This window comes from Anopheles darlingi, chromosome X (assembly GCF_943734745.1).
Source record: "Anopheles darlingi chromosome X, idAnoDarlMG_H_01, whole genome shotgun sequence".
Classification (NCBI taxonomy): domain Eukaryota; kingdom Metazoa; phylum Arthropoda; class Insecta; order Diptera; family Culicidae; genus Anopheles; species Anopheles darlingi.
This window is the reverse complement of record NC_064873.1, coordinates 8,657,918-8,677,917: the sequence shown is the minus strand read 5'-3', so window position 1 is coordinate 8,677,917 and position 20,000 is coordinate 8,657,918. Positions and strand designations below refer to the sequence as shown.

Genomic DNA, 20,000 nt, shown 5'->3' with positions numbered 1-20,000 from the left:
TGTGGGCTCGGTGATTGGTGGTAGAGCGACAGCTTCGCATGCTTCGCGTGCAAACCTCCTCCAACATCCGGCGAGTAGTCGAACAGGCTGCTGGGCTCCAGCTCCAACCGCTCCCGTTTCCCGGCCGCCGACTTGTGAAAGAACTTGTCGGACTCCGACTTACTGTCCAGCAGGCCGACCGGTGCCAGCAGGCCCTTATCCGACAGCACACCGAGCTCCAGCCGGTGCGGTCCCACATCGTCCGTGTCGCACGGTGGTCCGAACAAACCGGCCCCGAACGGGCCACCACCACCGGGTCCGCCCGGTGGTAGCTTCGTTCCGTTGCTCAGCTCCAGCCCCGGTAGCAGTGGGCTTTCGCGCGAAAGCTTCCGCTTGGAGAGGTTGATCGGTGCGTCCGGTTCCTTCGTCTGGTACCTTTGGTTGTCCTCCTTCACTCCCAGCTGCACCTGCTGCTGCTGCTGCTGTTGCTGGTGCTGCTGCTGGTGGTGCTGTTGCTGCTGCTGTTGTTGTTCGTAGTTCTCGTAGCTCAGTCCACCCGACGGTGACGCACCGAGCTGTGCCGATAGCATCGGCTGCTTGGCCGCAAGCACCGCCACCGTCAGCTGGTCCGGTTCCGGTTCGGAGGGAAGCGGCTGCAACCGCTTTCGGGGGTTCTTGCGGCCTACACCGGTCCCACCAACGGTTGCCGGGTAGCTGCAGAGGCCGACCGTAGCCACCGCCGCAGGGACCGGCAGTGGAGGGCCGCCGACCGACCGCTCCGGACTAGCGCTCACACCCGGCGGTAGCTGGCAGCTCGTGATCGATTGAAATACGTTTTGGTATCGGCGAATGCAGTTGTCCGAGTCCGAGGACGGCTCGAGGCCCGAACCTATATCACAGTCTACAATGCTGGATGCGTTGCCGGCCGTCGCCAGCATACCACCAGTTAACACCACGCTACCGCTACTGCTGCAGCTGCTGCTGCTCGTGGAGGAAACCGACAGTGACGACGCGGTCGAGGCCGGTACTGGCGCCGACGATGGATGGCCTCCCGGTGACATCGTCCTTCGGCCATCGCACGCATCCAATCGGCCACTGGCACCGGCAACGGTACTGCTGCTGGTGCTAGTGGTGGTAGTGCCGGTGGTAGTGGAAGCGGTGGTGGCTGCGATGTGACCGCTGCCGCCACTGTTGCTCACCGGTACGGTGACATCGGCAACATTACCTTTGGAATTGTTGTTCTGCTTGAACTTCCTGTTCTCACCCTGCCGATACCGAACAGGGGGAGGAAGGGGGGGGGGGGTGGAAGGTTTCGACAGGGGAAATGAGTCGTCGTTGTCGTCGTTGGAGTCGAACGAGAGGGAGAGAGGGAGCGAGAAAAAAAAGGTATTAGATGTCGGTACTTTCGATTCGGAAAGGTAAAAGAATGAAAAGAGAGAGAGCGTAAATTCGACAGAACATCTGTTCTGCCGGGTTCTGGCCCTGCAGGGATTATAACCAGGCGTGCCACTAAGACACTAAACCCTGCCAGCACCGAACAAACCAAGAACCACTCCCAGTAGCCATCCGTATTTTTAATCACTAGCACTTGTACCGGAATCATCGTTGAACGAGGGATAGAGAGATAGAAAAAGTGTGAGAGAGAGAGAGATCATGAGAGGATAGTATCACCCGCTGTGTTTGCTTGTATGTGAGGTTAGTTCGAAGGTTGCCCAGCTCGTCCAGCCATTTCCTCGGACGAGCTCGTCCCCACGAGCAGGGTTAGTGTCATCCGTTAAGGGCCGAGTATGGCCAGCCACGGCCACACGGCCACGGCCACGACCATGGCCGTTCAGCCATCGGGTAGCTGTATGCTTACAAATTCCGCCTTCAGCAGCATCTCGCGCCAGATCGTGAAATACATGATCAGCCGGTTGATGTTCTTCTCCTTTTCGTACAGCGACTCCTTGAAGCTTCTGCGCATCAGCGCATTCGGGGAAAGGCAGAAGAGAGCGAAAAAAGGAGTGAGATTAGGAAACAAAACCGGCAAAGGAAGCGCCACAACGGAGCGTACCTTTTGATGAGCTTGATGTTGTTCTGCGAGGAGCTACAGTTCATGTTCGCCCTCTCGCCTGTATCCTGCGGCCGGTTGTTGCGATCGTGTAGCAGCGTATCCGGGATCTCGTTCGGGAAGTCGAGCAGGCTGAGGTTCAGGCGCATCAGATAGATCTCGCTCATGCTGAGCTGCAGGTTGGTGATGCGCTCGTCCAGCTGCGACCGGAACGATTCCAGGTTGTTCTTCTGTTCCGCTGCCACCGGACATGCCTGCCGGTTGTTGAGTGCCGTCGCCTCCGTCACAGCCGCTGCCGCCACCGCCGCCGCCGGCAACAGCAGGTTCGACGACGTTTCGTCCACCGATGGGCAGCTATTGTTGTTGGCAGCTGTTACCGCATCATCGCAATTGTTTTTCTCTGTGGGGGGGAGAAGTACGTGCGTTACCAAGTTCAAGCGTGTGTGTGTGTGGCGCGCAGATATACCAACCATTGTTCACGTTGTTGTTGTTGAGACAATCGAAGTTGTCAACGATCGACTTGAGGTGGTTCAGGATCATGTTGTTGAGCTTGCGGGGTGGTGGATTTGTGGTCGCCATTGCCGCTGCCGCCGCCGCCGTTGCTGCAGCCATCGGCGGCATCTTGAGCTGACTGCCAGCCGTCGGTGAGGGCGTCGGTGAGCCGTGCTGGTGTAGCTGCTGACTGTTATTGTTGCTATTGTTGTTATTGTGATGCTGGTGGTGATGCTGGGAGTGATGCTGCGAGTGGTGGTGTGGTTGATGGTGTTGATGGTGATACTGCTGCTGCTGGTGCTGGTGCTGGTGCTGGTGCTGGTGAAGGTGATGTTGGTGTGAAATATTTAGATTGTCCAGGTTCATCGTGAGCTGAAAGTTGTCCGCCTTGGCCGCCAGCCCCGGATCGGAGCCCTTCAGGATATAGCTGGCCACGTTCAGGAACGGCAGATTGTACTGAAAGTCGGGCTCGACCGGGATCAGGTGCTCCTGGTCGTGCGCACCATGTCGACCGACCTCCCCACCAGTACCTACACCTCCTCCTGCACCACCGAGCACCTCGTCGTGCTTCAGGAACTTGGGATCGGCGCTCATCTTCTGCATCGCGAGGAAGTTCGTGTCGAACGTACAGTTCAGCTCCTTTACCGGTGACGACTTGATGAACTCCTCATTCTTCAGCGAGATCTTCTTGAAGTTGTTCTTCTCGATCGTCACCGCGGCGTTGGCATTGGAGAGCTTGTTCGGTGGTGATTTCCTCTTGGACGACATCGTGGCTGCTGAGCTGCGGTGGGATGCTCGCGGGGTGTCGGTTGTGAATGCCGGTTGCTACGCAGAAGTCCTGCTGAGTGGGGGGGTGGTTTGTTTTTCGTTAAGGATAAAGAGATATGGCTAAATTGACCATCAACCATTGGTCCATTGGCCTAGACTGCTCATAGTACGGACCCATTGGTTACCCATTTTGGGTCCACTATACTGTGCGCTGTGCGGGCAAGGGAGCCCCCTTTAGGTAGTCGTTGGTAGAGAGATTGGTATTGATACGTATCACCTTCCGCAACCGGATAGTAAGTGCACTGTGTAATGGGTGTGTGTGTGTTGGGCGAACCTTCGCCCAACTACAGCTATTATATCGTATAAGGTATAAGCGGTATATGGAAGTAAACTTTTCACAACACGGCCGGATTTTCTGTTGTTATTATTTTTCACTGCAATTTAGTATAATTTTCTTTCAGGATATTCGAACCAGAACCAGGTAGACAAATCGCTGGGCTACGGTTTACGGCACCATCCGCGAGGCCCTGTTCACGCCAGCAAAACGTGCGCCAAATCAGATTCTTTACAAATCAAGGCCTTTTGATAAGATAATCATCAAGAATGCTGATAAACGTATAACCCGTTGTCCAGATTAGAAGAATCTAAGCCAAAATACGGTGGTAATTTCGTTTTTCTAGCGTCCACCCCGTGAAATATCAGGGCTAGAAATGGCGAAACCATTGTGATAACTGACAGTTTGTCGGTTTTGAATATTGAATTCCAACTACTCTATCAATTTCATCATCTAAAGCGATCTTGAGACATTTTTCTGGGCCATTCTTTTATAATGGCTTTCGTTCGCCTTGGTAGGCAGTATTATAACAATCTGGCCGATGGGGTAATAAGATAAGCTGACAATAATTATGTACATTAATGAACTGATCGCCGTTACGATTTTACTGGGAAATAATGTCTAGCATAGTTTGGCAGCTTTGTCATTGCAGCTTTGCTGTCTGCTCAAACAATTCTCCAAACGGAATTTAGCGCGGGTCGTGATTCGCGTTGAAGAGGTTTGGTGCCCCAAACCGCGACCGCTGTGTACCGGCCAATGTGGTAGTGGTGGCGTGCGGTGGCGGGTCAACAAAACCAGGGAGCAGTGAGAAAGTGGACGAAGCTCGTCTCATCTGCTTCTCTGGGCTGCCTGGACGCCCTTCCGCTCTTCCGCCGCCATCCGACACCCACGCCCCTCGGTGTTGGAAAGAACCTAAAATATGGGAGTGTGTTTGGTCAATAAATTCGTCAACAGATGCATTTACTTGTGAAGCAATAAATCAGTATATGAATGGTATGAAATATATGTATGCTAATAGCTTTGCCACATTTAAAATTACACATTTCGGATGCTTGGCCGTCGTGCCACAACACTTTGCCGTATTTGCATTTTCTCGCATCATTCGAGCCGGAATTTAGCGAGCCAGAGATTGAGAGAGAGAGATAAAGAGAGAGAGAGAGCGATCCACAGGTATCGTGTCGACGTCGTTGCCGTTTCGATTAGCGAGATTGAATGAATCACCTTTGCCGCCGTGCGGGGTGTGTTTTAATTCAAGAAAGACAGGTTTTCGGTTGGGTTTCAGTGTTGAGGGACTCAACGATATATTGCAAACATTCCAAATCTATTTAAGGTATAACTGCATTCACCACCACACGACCACACAACAACCTGAACCTGGACCTGGTCCTGGTCGTGCTACGGTCGGGTACGGGACTTACACCGAGGCACATCATCAACAAAACAACATTGCGCACAACACACTGCAACTACACCACACACACACACAGACACACAGCCACACGCGAGAAGGAAAAACACGCACGCTCTTTACACATTTACCCCCATTGTGTCAGCCATTGTGAACAAAATAACTCTCGAGGGGGGATTGCAATAATGACGTAGGGGGAGCGAGGAGCGAGGGGAGGGGAGTGGAGCCAGGCAGATCAGACAGACACAAGGGCGATCGATTGTCCGTCCTGCAGGTGCTGCTGGTGCTGCTGGTTTCTCCAGGGGGTAGCATCGCACCCCCCACCCCCCACCCCCCTGCCTCTCTCCCACCCCACCCGAACCATTATTGCCCTCAGCCTCGGCACGGCCTCCTCCAAAGCCTGTTTCGAGTACGCAATTTGTAACAACACCACGACGCCAGCCCCGAGCGCCTCCCTTGCACCCTACCGCCTACCCTACAAGAAAGAAAATGCGAGGAAAAAGCCCTCGCAACCCCATTCCCTCCCCCCCCCCTCCCACAACTCAAACCTTGCCAAAGTAAGGAACGGAGGAACACCAGAAACCTTTACTTCGCCTTCCTCCTCCTTCTGCGCTTCCGTTTTTCTCCTCCTGCTGCTGCGCTTCCGTTTTCCTTGTTTTCTCGGCCTCAGCCACAAACACTGCACAGCGCAACAACTGCTGGCTGCTGCTGCTGCTGCTGCGTTTCTTCACGCGTTGCGTTGTTGCCGACTCAGCGATACCCCAGCGCACACCTGGGGTGTGACTTTTTTTCACTTCCAACACGCAAGCACACACACGAATACGCACACACACAGTGTCCTCACTCACGGAAGCACGTACACCCGCCACAAAAGCAACAAACACCCGCGTCCTGATCCTTTTTCTTCGGTACACAGATTTTCCCACTTCCCGTTTTTTTTTTGGTGCGCCGTGCTCGCTGCTCGCTGCTGCTGCTGCTGTCTGGGCACACGCTTTGCCTGGTAGCTGCGCGGGCGGTCGATGGTCTGTGGTTTTCTCTTTCGCTGGGGGTTGTGGCCTGCAAAACTGCACTGGATGCTGGCACCAATACACCAGCCACCAGCAGGTAGGTCCGACGAGAAGGGTGGGGTGCGTAGAAGATGCCCGAAGGGTGGCGGGGTGTGCACAGGCGCACAGCAGGCACACGACGCAACACCACCAACGGAACAGCAGCAGCAGCAGCAGTCCGTGTTTAGCAGACCAGATCGAGGAATCGAACCCCATTCGGGGACGTGTACCGGTTGGTAGTACCGGAGCGTGCCACCATTAAAACCCTAGCGCCATACATATATTACGCGTGGCGTGGCTGGCTTTGTCGCCGAGAAATTGGTCACCCCTAACCGATGACTAGGGTGGCTAGGGGAGGATTTTATGCAGGGCCCATTGTCCTGCTTGTGCCGCAGCTTGCAGCAGCTACAGGGACGCACGGGTGCACGACGCCCGTAACCGCAGTAACGGTCAACGTTCATTCAAATTTTGTATATCGCTTCCCTGGATACAACATAAATGCTTCCCGGTTAAGGTGAACGGGCTATACACACCAATGCGTTGCATAGATTTGTGCGTGCACACGCACACGCACGCACATGCACGCACACACACACAAACACCCGCGGTGTGCGGTGGTGCGCATGTGTGCGCAGCATTCCAGCGCCGAAACCTTTCCCTAAGGAAGGGAAGGAAGGGGGGTGATGCGAACCTCCCGCACCATTATTTTACATCTCGAGTTGTTGAGAGCCAGAACCTGACCTGAACAGAGCCCGGTGATTGTTTATGAGCGAACACGATTTAGCCACCGCCGAAACAACAGAAGGACAACAAGAAAGGCAACAACGCACTCTCGTTGTAAATTAAATTTGGGTCAGTCGCCGTCGTTCGCTGTCGCACACCGCAAACCCTGTGCCCGTTTTGCGGCTCCTCGCGCCTCGTCGGATGTCAAAGGTGGCCATCACCGGCCTACTGCTGCTGTTGCTGCTGCTGCTGCTGCCGTCACCTTGTTGAGAACGAGCTGGAAAACGAGCGAAAAGCGCGCGCTGCTAACCGGAGGGGTTTATCCTGGCATTAACGCCTGCAGGTAGACAACGCACACAGCACAGGCAGAACACACAGGCGCCATTGTCGTCGGTGCGGAATAGGTGCGCTAACTTATCCCTACGTATATCTCCACTCGGACCACTGCTTTCAGATACATCAGCCAGCCAGCCAGCCAGCTAGCCAGCTAGTCAGGAGCTAGCAGCAGAGTGAAGCGCACACCCGGGGGAGGGTGTGAAACTGGGGATCGCTTGTCGGAACACGCATGACTCACCCCCGGATTGCCGGTTAAAAAAGGAGCGCGCGTCCGGCCCCGTTCCGGCTTCGGTGTTTTTGCCTGCGTCATCGCCACCACCGTCTGCCGCCTGCCGTCGGCCGCCACCGCCATCGCCGCCACCACCGCCGTCGCCGCCGCAAGCAGCGGCGACCGAACAGCCCCGCGACGGCGTTCTTTCCAGCAGCCAGCAGCGCCACGATGCAGATCCAGAGCAACATACAGAGTGTGAACTCCATCTTCGGCTGCAACTCGTCCGGCCACAGCGGCATCAATCAGCTCGGCGGTGTGTACGTGAATGGGCGGCCACTGCCCGATTCCACCCGCCAGAAGATCGTCGAGCTGGCCCATTCCGGGGCCCGGCCCTGCGACATCTCGCGCATCCTTCAGGTCTCGAACGGATGCGTCAGCAAAATCCTCGGTCGGTACTACGAGACGGGTTCGATCAAACCGCGCGCCATCGGCGGTAGCAAGCCGCGCGTCGCAACCGCCGCCGTCGTGTCGAAGATCGCCGAGTACAAGGCCGAGTGTCCGAGCATCTTCGCGTGGGAGATCCGGGACCGTCTGCTGTCCGAGGGTACCTGCAACAACGACAACATACCGAGCGTAAGCGTCACCACCACCACGACCTTGCTTTCGCCGCCGACCGTGGCGACTGCAGAATGCTGATTCTGATTGTTTCGTTTCTCCTTCTTCTTCTTCTTCGGTTTCCCCGGGGGGAGTAGGTGTCCTCCATCAACCGGGTGCTGCGGAACCTGGCATCGAACAAGGAAACCTCGTCGCAAAGCAACGAGACGGTGTACGAGAAGATCAAGCTGTTCAACAACACCAGCGGCCACTGGACCTGGTGCCAGAACATTGGCAGCGGTCAGTTTAACTTCTCCTCCCACCCGATCCCCCACCTTTCGCTCAAATCGTCGGCCGAGCAGTCGGCGAAACCAGGTAGGGTGCCCACGACCGGGTTCGCCAGAATGTCTCATTCGGTTTATTCTTTCTTACTTTTTATTCTTTCTTCTTTTACTTCTTATTATTATTATTATTGTTATTATTGTTCTTCTTTTTCTTCTTCTTCTTTTTCTTCTTCTTCTTTTTCTTCTTCATTTTCTTTTGTTCCTCTTTTGCATCTTCTTCTTATTCTTCTTTTTATTCTTCTTTTACTTATTCTTCTTCTTCTATGGTTTATTGTTCCTTTTATTTTTCTTCTTCTTAAACTTTTTCTACTTCTTCCTTTAGTACTACTACTACTACTACTACTACTACTACTACTACTTTTTCTTCTTCGGCACTAGCGAACTGCTGCCTGGAGGAGATGAGCGATAAGTACTCGTCCGAGGACGACGAGGACTCGGAGCTGCGGCTGAAGCTGAAGCGGAAGCTGCAACGCAACCGGACCTCGTTTACGAACGAGCAGATCGAGAACTTGGAACGAGGTAGCTAAGCCTTTTCCCCTCTTCCCCACTCCCGGCTTTGCATCGCTGGAACGATCAGCGATCGATTTCACTCTCACTCTCTCTCTTTCTCTCTCTCTCTCTCTCTCTCTCTCTCTCTCTCTCTTTCTCTCTTTCTCTCTCTCTCTCTCTCTCTCCTCATACCCTTCTTCATTCCGTTCCTGAATCAAGCAGAATTCGAGCGCACCCACTATCCGGACGTGTTCGCGCGGGAACGGCTGTCGGAGCGGATCCAGCTGCCGGAGGCACGCATACAGGTATGGTCTGGCGCGCCTAGTGTGCGCGGTTAAAAAGGGCTCACCAGGTGAGGGGTGCACCAGCCCACAGGTAGTATACAAGCAATTCCTCTCCCTCGGTTATCAATGGTTGTGCGCGCTTCAGAGCTAAAAATGGGTAAACCTGGTAAGGGAGGGTGGATGAAAGGGGGCGGGTTTGTTTTTAGGTTTAGCAGCAGCAGCAGCAGCAGCAGCACCTGCCACAAACCGGTGAGTATCAAACCAGCAGCCGTGGCCATGGGGAGGAACTTCCCTTAAAGAAGGGATGTTTGGTTGGATCAGGAAGCACAGCAGTCAGCATGGAGTCAATGTCGCCTGGCGACCCGGAGCCAGCCTGGTTATTGGAACTGGATTGGAGCAGCCGGCCAACTGGCCAGCAGCAGATTCAACCCGGATATCAGCGAGCGAGCGAGTTGGACAATAAAGAACATTTTTTCGCAGCTCAGCACCCCAAAAGGAATGAACAACGTTGTGCGTACAGCTTTTAACCGAACCTTAGCGTTAGCGAATTCGAAGCAGAGAAAGGGAGCGAGAGAGAGAGAGAGAGAGAGAGAGAGAGAGAGAGAGAGAGAGAGAGAGAGAGAGCGTGTAGTTTGTAATATGAGAGCCGACCCAAGGCCTATTTTTAGTAAACCACCGCCGCGAACTCGCTCTCGCTGTTTTGACTAACGATCGACCAACGCTGACCGACAGACGAAAATTAAGGGTGCGAGGGGGGGTTAGTTGGAGGGGTAGTGGTGCCGCGGGGACTATTCCCTTGCAAACGCCGCGAGAAACACTCTCGCGCCGAGTGACAATCTGTGTCGCTTTCGCTCGTTCGCCCGCTCGCTATCAACTCAAAGGGGTTAAAGGGGGTGAGAGAGTAAGGAGGGGGAGGGGGTGCGTAATAGGGATTGAAAGGGCCGCCACACCGCAACCCTTGCATTCAAAAATGGTCACCCCCGAAAATCCTGGAGCAGGAGCATCCCTTCTGCTTCATCCCCCCTTCACACCCCTCGCCCTGTACTCTTTCTCTTAAAATCTCTCTCTCTCTCCCTGTCATTGTTGGAGCGAAGTTTCAGATCGGCTGCTCGCAACATTCGCCCTCGTATTCGCCCCACGATGCTGGGGTTGTCGCAAGGGAGGGTGGGGCGGGGATGAGGGGTAGGTGGTTGGTATCTCAGAATGGGTGCTCAGTGCAGCCACCCACCCAGATTCGAGCCGCGAGAACTGCAGCTCTGTCTCAGATGGGGGGTAAGCTGTGAGTGTTGCTCGCGTGCAACGCATGCCGCGCATGCAGCCCCCCCCCTCCGTTCCAAACAACCTCCCATCCCCTCGCCCGCTCCCCCTCCCCCGTCCACGAGACAAAATCCCGAGATCCCGAGCAAAGGATGCCGCGTAGTGAGTGTAGCGAAAATACGCGCGAGGCGCACACTAGCACACGCACACACACACACACACACACACTCGTACACGCGTGGCAGTGGGCCCCGCGTCCGGCGAGTTGTTCGGTGTTGATTTATTAGTCTAGACCTCAGGCACTGCACTGCACTGCACCGCGCACGTTGGTTGGTTGGTGTTTTCGGTGGTCGACGGTGGTTCGCTTCGACGACGGCGGCCCTTTCCTCAATAGTTGTTGAAAACCTCGCGCGCGTGTGTGTGTGCCTGTACGTGTGCGTGTGCGCATCGCGTGCGTGCGTGTGTGCGTGCCCGTGTCCGTGTCCGTGTCCCTGTGTTGCTGTTTTGTCTGTCTGTTTTTTGTGTTGTTGTTCACCGGTTTTTCGGTTTCTAGGCGTTAAATTAAGAAACTCTCTTCCGCTCGCTGTTCCGCAACACACCGCCCTTCAAACAACGTAGCAGCAACCCATCAACCTCTGGTCCGCTTCCGCCACCCGATAGAGAGAGAGAGGAGAGAGAGAGAGAGAGAGAGAGAGAGAGAGAGAGTGTGTGTGGTTTGTGGGGACAGAACCACAACAACCACAACAACCACAACAACAACAACAACAACAACAACAGAAGGAGGAACAGCAGCAGCAGCCGAAGGACTGGCCTCACTGGCGCGGGTGCAGATGTAGCAACCGACCACGGGCTAGCACGGGAACCGGTGGGTGTGCTGCACCCCCTCTCTCCCCCCCCTCCTCCACCATCCTCCTCTCGTTCAAAACAACATCAGCAGCAGTAGTAGAAGCAGCATTGCATCGTCTAGCGAACCCCGGAACACAACCGGAGAATCGACGCAGTGTACAGTGTGTGTGTGTGTGTGTGTGTATGTGTGGCCCCATCCCTCCAAGGATTTCTTGCGGGCGGAAGTGACTCACCTGAGGTGTGTGTGTGTGTGTGTGTGTGTGTGTGCGTGGTTTTGCCAGTGGTGGAGCGATTGAGCGATCCTTCTGTGCCTCTGATTACGTGCGTGCATCCTGTGCCTGTGTGCGTGTGCGTGCCTTGGGCACATACTACTACTAGCACCACCACCACCACCTACCCCTAGCCTGCAGCAGCAGCAGCAGCAGCAGCAGCAGCAGCAGCGTGTGATTTGCTGATGACAGTAGCGTTTGTTGCGCGGTCGAGTGGTCGAGAACGGAGCGAGCCCCGCGAAAAAGGCCTGGCATCCAGGCGCAACCCACCATCCGCACCGCATCTCTTGTTCCCGCACCGCCCTCCTGTACTGCCACTGCCGCTGCCATCGCTCCGGGGACTGGGGCCGGACCGGACTGGGCCTCCCACATCGTTACATCCACTACCACCATCAGCATCAGCAGCAGCAGCGCTTGCACCGGAACCAGCGCCGCATGACTTGACACCGCAACCGCTTCCATCAATCTCGCCAGCCACCTATCATCCCTCGCCTCCCCCGCCCCGCCTGCAGACTCGCAGTGTTGTGTCGCCTCCGTGTGTGCGTATGTGTTGGTGCGTGTGTTTGCGTTCAGGTGGTGACCGCCGTTAGTGTGTGGAAAAGCAGCAGCAGCAGCAGCAGCAGCAGTAGCAGTAGGAAGTGCAGCAACGGCACGGCCGGTCAATCCGGGCCAGCAAATCAGGGTACTCCGGGTACATCCCAACCTCAGCCAGTGCCAGCGCCAGTAGTAGTACCACCACTACCACTACCACCACCACCACCACCACCAGGGTAGCATCGCAGCAACCCTTTTGGATCCTTTGCCTTGCATGCTGCCTCCGTTCCGTCCGGATCCCACGGCTACCCACGAACCCGTCACCATTAGCCCTCCGATGCACAGGTACAACCCGTTGTGGGGAGGGGGTGCAGAGGGGGGTAGTGCAAAGAACGGGGGTTGACGTGTCACGGTGCCTACCTCAACACCGTGCTCTTGCTGGTCACCGACCAGGTTGGTGGTGGTGATGGTGGAAGTATAGAGGGTGCTCCTTGTGACAGGGGGTTGGGGGTGGGGGTGGGGATGAAGGGGAGAGGGAGAGAGGGAGTAGTGCCCATATGGTGGGATCATACAGAACGCGAGAAAAATCATCCAGACACACACACACACACACACACACACACACACAAACACTTGCACAACTGCAGTCCCTGTGCATATCGTGTATATAGGAAATGTGTGCGTGCATACCGATGTGTACGCGTGTCTGTGTGTGCGTGTCTGTATGTGCGCGCGCGCGTGTGTGTGTGTGTGTGTGTGTGTGTGAAGAAGTGTCATGTTTGGTAGTGCCTCGTGACATGACAGAACACTCGAGTGGCCGCCACCACCACCACCACCACCACAGTGCATGGTGCGCAGAACAACAACAAAAACATTAAGTAATCTCTGTCGCTTGTGATGTCATTTTGGGGTTTGGGACGGTCTGGCCGACGTCCCTCGCCCCTCACCCCTCACCGCCCGGTTCGTGGAGGTCCTTCGCCATCTTCCTCCGTGCTCACTCTACTCCACTTTCCTCCCCTCCTCCTCCCAGGAGAAAGCCTTGAAGCCGTAGCTGGGTGGGTGTGTTTATTCTTTGACTTAACTCGAAGGTTGCTTGCCTGCAACCTGCTTCCTCTCTCTCTCTCCCTTCCTCTCTCTCTCTCTCTCTCTCTCTCTCTCTCTCTTTCTCTCTTTCTCTTTCTCTCTGTAACACAAACGCATCTACAAGACACACAGTTGCACACGGTGACAAACATTGACCCACACACACACACACACACGCTCATTGCGCGCTGTGTTCGATCTCGATCCCGATCTCGATCCATCCATCCGCTTGAGGTTAGGGGGAGGGAAGGCCAGGGGGGGGCCTTTCTCGGTTCGGATCGGGGCCGGCCGGCCGGTCCCCAAGGTGTTATGTTTCTACCCCCGTCTCCCACCGCGGTTTCTGCAAATCGTGCACTCCCATCCCCCCTCCACACCCCCCCCTCCCCTTCGGCTTTCTGCAAACCGGGCACTTGTTTGTCTTTGTCTCGCTCCGCATCGCGTTCGTCGTCTGCGTTCTCTCTGCTGCTGACTGCATCCGTCCGTTCTATTTATAGAGCGGGGTGTCCGCGCTGCAATCTCGGTGCAACGGTGTTGTTCGGAGAGAGGGGTGAAGGCGCAGAGGGAGGGAGGGTGGCGGTACGCAATTCGTCTTCTTTCACGCGCGGCCCCGCAGATCTCGGCGTAGCTCGGCATTCGTCGTGTGTGTGCAACGCTGTTTCCTCCCCGCTCCCATCCCTTTCTTTCATCCCCCGTCATCCCTCTCTCTCTCTTTCTTTCTCTTTTCCTTTCTCGTCTGCCTCGTGCCTTTGGAGGACTTTTTCTCGAGGCTCCTGGTATTGTTGTTGTTGCCCCGTTCGGAAGCCTTCTACCCCCCCCCCCCCCTTCTTTATGCACGACCCCCTCCCCCCACCCCAGAACCCGCTGCGCAACCCCGGAACTCCGGACAGCGAATGAAAAAGGCTTCGTTCTGCTCCGCATCAGCTCAGCGCCCCGCGGCTGCCCAAAGATCGGAGCTCGGACAGCGCTTGCTTCCTCCTACCCTCCTCCTACCCTCCTCCCTCCCCCTCTCGCGACGCGATCACGCGCGCGGCTTCGCGTGACTATTTTTAACGGCCGCAAAACTGCTATTTTTAACGCGCACAAACGCAGCAGCAGCAGTAGCAGCATAACAACCACAACAGAGCGCCTCTTCAAACAACCCCCTCCCCATCTCCCTTCTCAGAAACCTCCTTCCCTACCCTGGATTATCATTCCCTTTGGATCAATTGCATCAATTCTGACCTCTGGCCATGCTACGATCTAGTCGCTCTCTCTCTCTCTCTCTCTCTCTCTCTCTCTCTCTCTCTCTTCCTTCCCTTTCTCCAGTAGTACCACTGCTGCTTCTTGCTGCTGGTGCTGATGTTCTAGCGCCAAGAATGCACTTGTTGCACACACACACACACACACACACACACAGGCACGCGAACACGCACACGCACTTTCGCCTCTCACAGACCCCTACGGTAGACCGCGATGGCGATGACGATGGTCGCGTGCTCCTCTCGGACTCTCGGCCCCTCGGCCGCTATCTCGGGCCCTATCCGTCTCGGCGTGCTGCTTGCCAAGCGGCTGCTGCTGCTGCTGCTTCTTGGCGGTGGTTTGGCCACGTTTGGCAGCATTCCTACAGGTCTAAGCCCCCCCTTTACCCTCTACCCTCTCTGCTCGATATCAAAACCCCCCCCGGGGAGGGAGGGAATTCCGGCCGGATGACGCTGACGACGCTGTGTGTGTGTGTGTGTTTGTGTGTGTCTGGTGGTGTTTTGGGTCTGGCCCGACCTTTGGCAGACCCCGTGCGACCGTGGCCGCTGCCAAAGGTCGTGCGCCACCAACAAGCTCATGGACCTGTACATGTGGCGTGTACAGTCACCCAAGCCCCCCTCTCCCCCCCCCCCCTGCCCTTCCCCACTTGGTCACTTGGGTGATCATCATGTCCTGGGCTCGGTGCCACCAACACGTGGTCGTCCACCGGCCGGCCGGCCGGCATTTTAACGGGGTGGAAAAGCGCGCACCCTCCCTTCCTTCCTCCCTCTTCAACTCCAAACACAGGTGGCAGGGTGTGGAGCGGGGAAAACACAATACTGATCTCCGAACCGAATCGCACGTAGGGAGTTGATGACGTCATCGGGTTGATCGTTGTCACTCCCTGGTACACCCCTGGAGGAGAAGCGGGGATGAGGGGGTGGGGGTAGTATCCAGCGTTTTAGTTCTGTTCTTTTTTTTCTTCGTCATCATCGTATTCTTTTTCTTATTCTTATTTTTTTCTTTTTTCTTCTTCTTCTCCTTCTTCTCCTTCTTCTGCTTCACTCCTGATGCCATTCGTTACAGATCCTCTGCGATGGATTCAAAGGCCACCATAAGCAAGGGCAACTTTCTCTCGCAGGTAAGTATTTGCATTCCACGCACCCAAACACACACACACACACACACACACAGACACGCGCGCGCAGCGCTTCAGCTGCCTATCAAAAGATCGAATAGAAGAAAAAAGTCTAAAATTGCAAAATTGGTAATTTTGGTAACAAAAAAATGAGTGTGTGCTTCAAAGGCAAACTAGTTTTTGTTACTACAAATACGCATATGTAATAGAAAAAGATCCGCAGAAAAGAGCGATGCGCACGCTGTTGCCCCCAGTGGTGGGGTAACAGTGGGCATTTTTTTTATTTTTGCTTTATACATACATTATTATCAAAATGTGTAAGCAGTATTGTTGCACTTTTTTTCTTAAATTGTTCCACATTTTAAAGCTACTGAGCCATCCTTGCATCTGGTGTAGCTAACAGGACGCACACTTCTTCCCTTAGAGAAATACAGCAAGTTAAAAGTGACGGGCGCGCTGTTGTGACCCCTCAATTTACTCTAAGGTTATACACCTTAGGATAAGTTGTTGATAATAGTAGAACCGGAAACAGCGGGCAACAGTACAGCCAACGGACGCTACGCAAAACGAATCAGATCCTTGAGGATTAAAACATACTCCAATAGGCATAGCCAGCGAAAGAGAGCAAGAGAGACAGAGAGAGAGAGAGAGAGAAACAGGAACAGTAGGAACATTACGCAAAAATGATTCACGGAAATTTTCTTGTTCCGGAACCAAAAACCAAACCCAAAAAGAAAGTTGTATAAAGTGTGCGCTCTTCACATTCCCTGCCCAAAATTGCCTTACCATTGTTGGCTCGTTACTGTATTAACCTCTCAGCTTGTAGCTTGGCTCATTATTCGGAACCATTAACACCTAATTAGCTGAAAGGTAGAGAGAGAGAGAGAGAGAGAGAGAAAGAGATCTGTTCGCTAAACTCCAGGTACAGGATCCAGCCGATAATCCAGGCGTGCGCCTTCTGCGTGTGTGTGTGCCTGTCACAGCGCACTCAGAGAAAGAGATGGAAAGAGAGAGAGAGAGAGAGAGATCGAAAGAGAGTAGTCCATAGGTGGCCAAATCCGGCTTAACCAGGGATCACGGATCACCCACTCTGGTAATGGGGGGTGGGGGTGAGGGGGGTGGTCGTCAGATTGGATTTGGACCGTTGTTCTGCGTTCACTTGCACCCAGGACCCCGAAACCCCCTTGGATTGCTGTTTTGCGCCCGGTTCCCGGTCATTAGTTCTTTGTCCTTCGATTCATTGTTCCTTCCTTTTGCACTTCCTGCTTGACACTCGACACACACACACACACACACTCGACCGCGGTCATTATGTTTCACTGTTTTTCTTTTTTCAATCGTTTCTTTCTCCGGATGTGACGTCACGCACACACCCGCGACCGTACATCGATGACAACGTGCATTGTGCATGTGAGGTACAGCAGGAAGACTTTCATCCGTTCATCGAGGCGCTGCTGCCGTACGTGAAGTCGTTCAGCTACACCTGGTTCAACCTGCAGGCGGCCAAGCGGCGCTACCTGAAGAAGCACGAGAAGAAGATGACGCACAACGAGGAGAACAAGTGCAAGCGCGACTTCCAGGTACGTCCAGGTCGGGGTGGGGGCCCGTGACGGGGGCGGTAACGGAGGAGGGGGTGCGTTTTAAAGTTGCGTTCTTCTTCTCCTGGAAGGGAGGGAGGGAAAGGTGGAGAGGAAAGATGCGATCCCTGTGAGCTCTGATAGATCCTAATAGAGAGATAACACTTGGCGCAAAGACGAAAGCGAAGAGCGCCTGATGCGCCCACTCGCACTCCGGGGGTTGATGGTGGTGGTGGTGGTGATGGTGGTAATGATGGTGGATGATAGACACTTTATTTATTTCCCCTCCCCCGGGGGCGCGCGGGAGGGACCGAAGAACAGGCTTAACTTCGTTATCCGGCGGCTCACTAGCTCCCGGGGGCGGGGGGTGGTCCCCTTGGGTCCTATGCGAATGGACGGCGCCTTTTACGCGTTCGCATCCCCCTTATCCCTATTCTCCCTCTCTCTTTCTCTCGAGATACATGTGTATCAATGATAGCGCCAATTATTCAATTTACCTCCTTATCGCACCCCGGGAGAAAATCCCTCTTTGATATGAGCCACCATGGCCGATGTCTGATGTCCTTTCGAGGGGATGGGGATGAGGGAGGTCGAATAAAAAGGGGTGCCGCGCGTGGGTGGGGTGCGTGGTGCGTAATAGGAAGCCCGTTCCGTTGCCTGCGGTTGCCCCTTTGGGAGTCAGCGGCGCCCGCGGTCCCGGTCCCGGTCCCGGGCTCAGGTTACAGGAGCCAGCCAGCCAGCCAGCCAGCCAGTTGGTGGGAGGTTAGGTTTCTCCCTCCGGCAGGGCTGGCAGCTGGTTTGCCGTTTGGCTGGTGTTCATCCGGAAAAAAAGTGGTGGCGGTCATTGCGCGTTCCCAATTGAATTATCCGGGATCCGGCGCGGATCCGGCGGATAGGCGAGCGGCGAAGGGGGAGGAGAGAGAGATACTAGTGTGTTGCTCTCTCTCTCTCTCTCTATCTTCTTTTCTTTGAAAACCTGCCAGTACGCGTAATAAGAACAACAACATTACCACTCGCTACAACTGTCGACAACAAACATTTCATTGCAAACGTTGCAGTGTCAGTGTGGGATGTGGCAATTGTTCTTTCTACTCTTTGTGTCTTTGTGTACACTATTATTCATTTACCGGTTGACAGCCACCGTCTCGTATTTACGAAACCTAAATTTGAGATGAATTTGCTACCCCCGCCGCTACCTGTTGGTATTGTTTCTTGACAAATACAGCAAATGAACATTGCTATCGCAAGCGCGCGAGTGTGTGTGTGTGTGCTGGAAAGAATTAATGTCTAGCGTCAAATGACAGTTTCCACCAAGCCAATGGCGGGCTAAACGCAATTGAAAGTATCGCATTCTGAATAGGGATTGAACCGGATACCACTAGTTCCCACCAGTATATTCCAAGGGTTGCACCCTGCAAATAAGAGAGAGAGAGAGAGAGAGAGAGAGAGAGAGAGAGAGAGAGAGAGAGAGAGAGAGAGAGAGAGAGAGAGAGAGAGAGAGAGAGAGAGAGAGAATGAGCGAGAGAACGGGGTGAAAGGATGATCTTCATCTTGATGCCTCAAGGACTGCGCGATCGCACAGCCTAGATACCCCGGGGGTGACGCTCCGGTGACGATCCTTACAGTCTCAGAGGTTCTGCCAGGTCTTTGGCACTGACCTGTTGTCCCACACACACACACACACACGCGCACACAACCCGTTCCGGTCCGGCTTTTGGTGGAAAATCCATTTAGGAAAAGGAAAAGGGATCTCTCTCTCTCTCTCTCTCTCTGTCTCTCTCTCAGTGCTCTCTGATGCTGCAGCAGTTTTGCTTTGAAGTTTGTCGAAAGCGAAGAGTCAAAGTGAGCCCTTCATCAGCGTCATCATCATCATCATCGCCAGTCAATCGCGGGGAAAAGTAAAACGAAGCGCGTAGGTGAGGGTGGTTTTCACGCGAAAATGAAGGCCCCTCGGCCCAGCCCGGCCCGGTCCGGCCCGGCCCTATAATTGGTTCCTATTAGCCATTGACAGCCGCCCGAGGGCGCATCTCTCGTGCAACCCTCGCCTCTCTCTGTGTGTTGGTGTGTCCGGGAAGCGCAATAAAAACCAACTAGCGGAAGAAGCCAAAGAAGACAAGTGGAAGTGGGAAGTGGGAAGTGGGAAGTGGGAAAAAGCGGTAGGCAGGCGAGCAGAAGAAGCGTTTATTTTCCAATTACCGGCGCTGGATCAAATAGAATTTGCATGCTTTTAGCTCGGTTTCGAAAGGCAAAGGGTCGTTGTAAAAAGGGGAAGGGAAGGGAGGGATTCTTGTTGTTGTTGTTGTTGTTGTTGTTGTTGTTGTTGTTGTTGTTGTCGTTGTTGTTGTTATTGTTGCTCTTGATAGTGGCAAAAGAAGGGCATAGACAGGGACTGCCGGAGTGAGAGAGAGAGAGAGCTCGATGTCGTGGACTACCTTTTCAACACCTTCCGACAACGAACATTCCTGTTCCTCTGTGGTGTGCATGCGTGTCTGTGTGTGCGTGTGCGTGTGTCTGTGTATTCTTGGGCACCATATGGGTGGGGCGCAGGACCACAGGATGAGCAACACGCTTTCGCTACACTACGTCTATAAGACACTATATAGACCTTGCCCAGTGGTTGAGCACCTGGGGAGCTGGTAAGCACCTTAGGTATCCTGGTATTGGAGACCTCCACATACGCCAAGGCAACCAGCGTATTCAAGGTTATCCAAGGGAACAACCATGGAAGTCCCCGGTGCGCGGATATTCTTGTGATTCTTATGTCCGCGGACATCACGAGTACTGTGACGTCAGTCAGGCGGTTCCTCAGCAGAAGTCCTGAATCCGCGTCGCGTCGCTCCTTGCGCTCCATTGGGATCTTGTCTTCGTTCGGAGGGATTGTTGCCTGGGACGTTGCCTGGTGAAGGGTGAAGGATGATGGGAGGGGAGGGGAGGGGGGTGGAAGCCACAGTAACCGCTAATCATCAACGGCACCATAATGTTGTACAAGGGAGTCCCAGTGGACCGACGACTACGACGAA

The 20,000-nt window shown here is 54.4% G+C and overlaps 3 protein-coding genes across 7 annotated transcripts in view; 2 read left to right on the top strand and 1 right to left on the bottom strand.

Annotated features, from left to right (window-relative positions):
- LOC125957058 (alpha-protein kinase 1-like) overlaps nt 1–6,127 on the bottom strand; it is a 7,780-nt gene extending 1,653 nt beyond the window's left edge. Inside the window, exons 1-5 of one of the 5 annotated variants that reach the window (XM_049689475.1) lie at nt 5,580–6,127; nt 2,500–3,362; nt 2,033–2,429; nt 1,838–1,934; nt 1–1,244 (exon numbers count right to left, since the gene is read on the bottom strand). The exon at nt 1–1,244 is cut by the window's left edge and continues 1,653 nt beyond it. In XM_049689475.1, the coding sequence (XP_049545432.1) occupies nt 1–1,244; nt 1,838–1,934; nt 2,033–2,429; nt 2,500–3,289 (2,528 nt within the window). In that variant the 5' untranslated portion in view covers nt 3,290–3,362; nt 5,580–6,127. Of the gene's footprint in view, nt 1,245–1,837; nt 1,935–2,032; nt 2,430–2,499; nt 5,347–5,579 lie in introns of those variants that run through there. The other 4 variants (XM_049689466.1, XM_049689491.1, XM_049689500.1 and 1 more) reach the window with 4 other exon arrangements.
- A 674-nt stretch (nt 6,128–6,801) lies between these two features.
- LOC125957302 (paired box protein Pax-6) lies at nt 6,802–9,496 on the top strand. Its single transcript, XM_049689922.1, has 5 exons — nt 6,802–7,143; nt 7,255–7,980; nt 8,100–8,316; nt 8,664–8,804; nt 8,997–9,496. Exons 2-5 carry the CDS (start codon nt 7,576–7,578, stop codon nt 9,110–9,112), a joined length of 879 nt encoding a protein of 292 aa, XP_049545879.1. The 5' UTR covers nt 6,802–7,143; nt 7,255–7,575; the 3' UTR covers nt 9,113–9,496.
- A 1,119-nt stretch (nt 9,497–10,615) lies between these two features.
- The window catches only part of LOC125959069 (nuclear factor 1), a 14,759-nt gene continuing 5,374 nt past the window's right edge, over nt 10,616–20,000 (top strand). Inside the window, exons 1-3 of the mRNA XM_049691833.1 lie at nt 10,616–12,309; nt 15,352–15,406; nt 16,825–16,983. Coding sequence (XP_049547790.1) covers nt 12,239–12,309; nt 15,352–15,406; nt 16,825–16,983 — 285 coding nt within the window. The 5' untranslated portion in view covers nt 10,616–12,238. The remainder of the gene's footprint in view (nt 12,310–15,351; nt 15,407–16,824; nt 16,984–20,000) is intronic.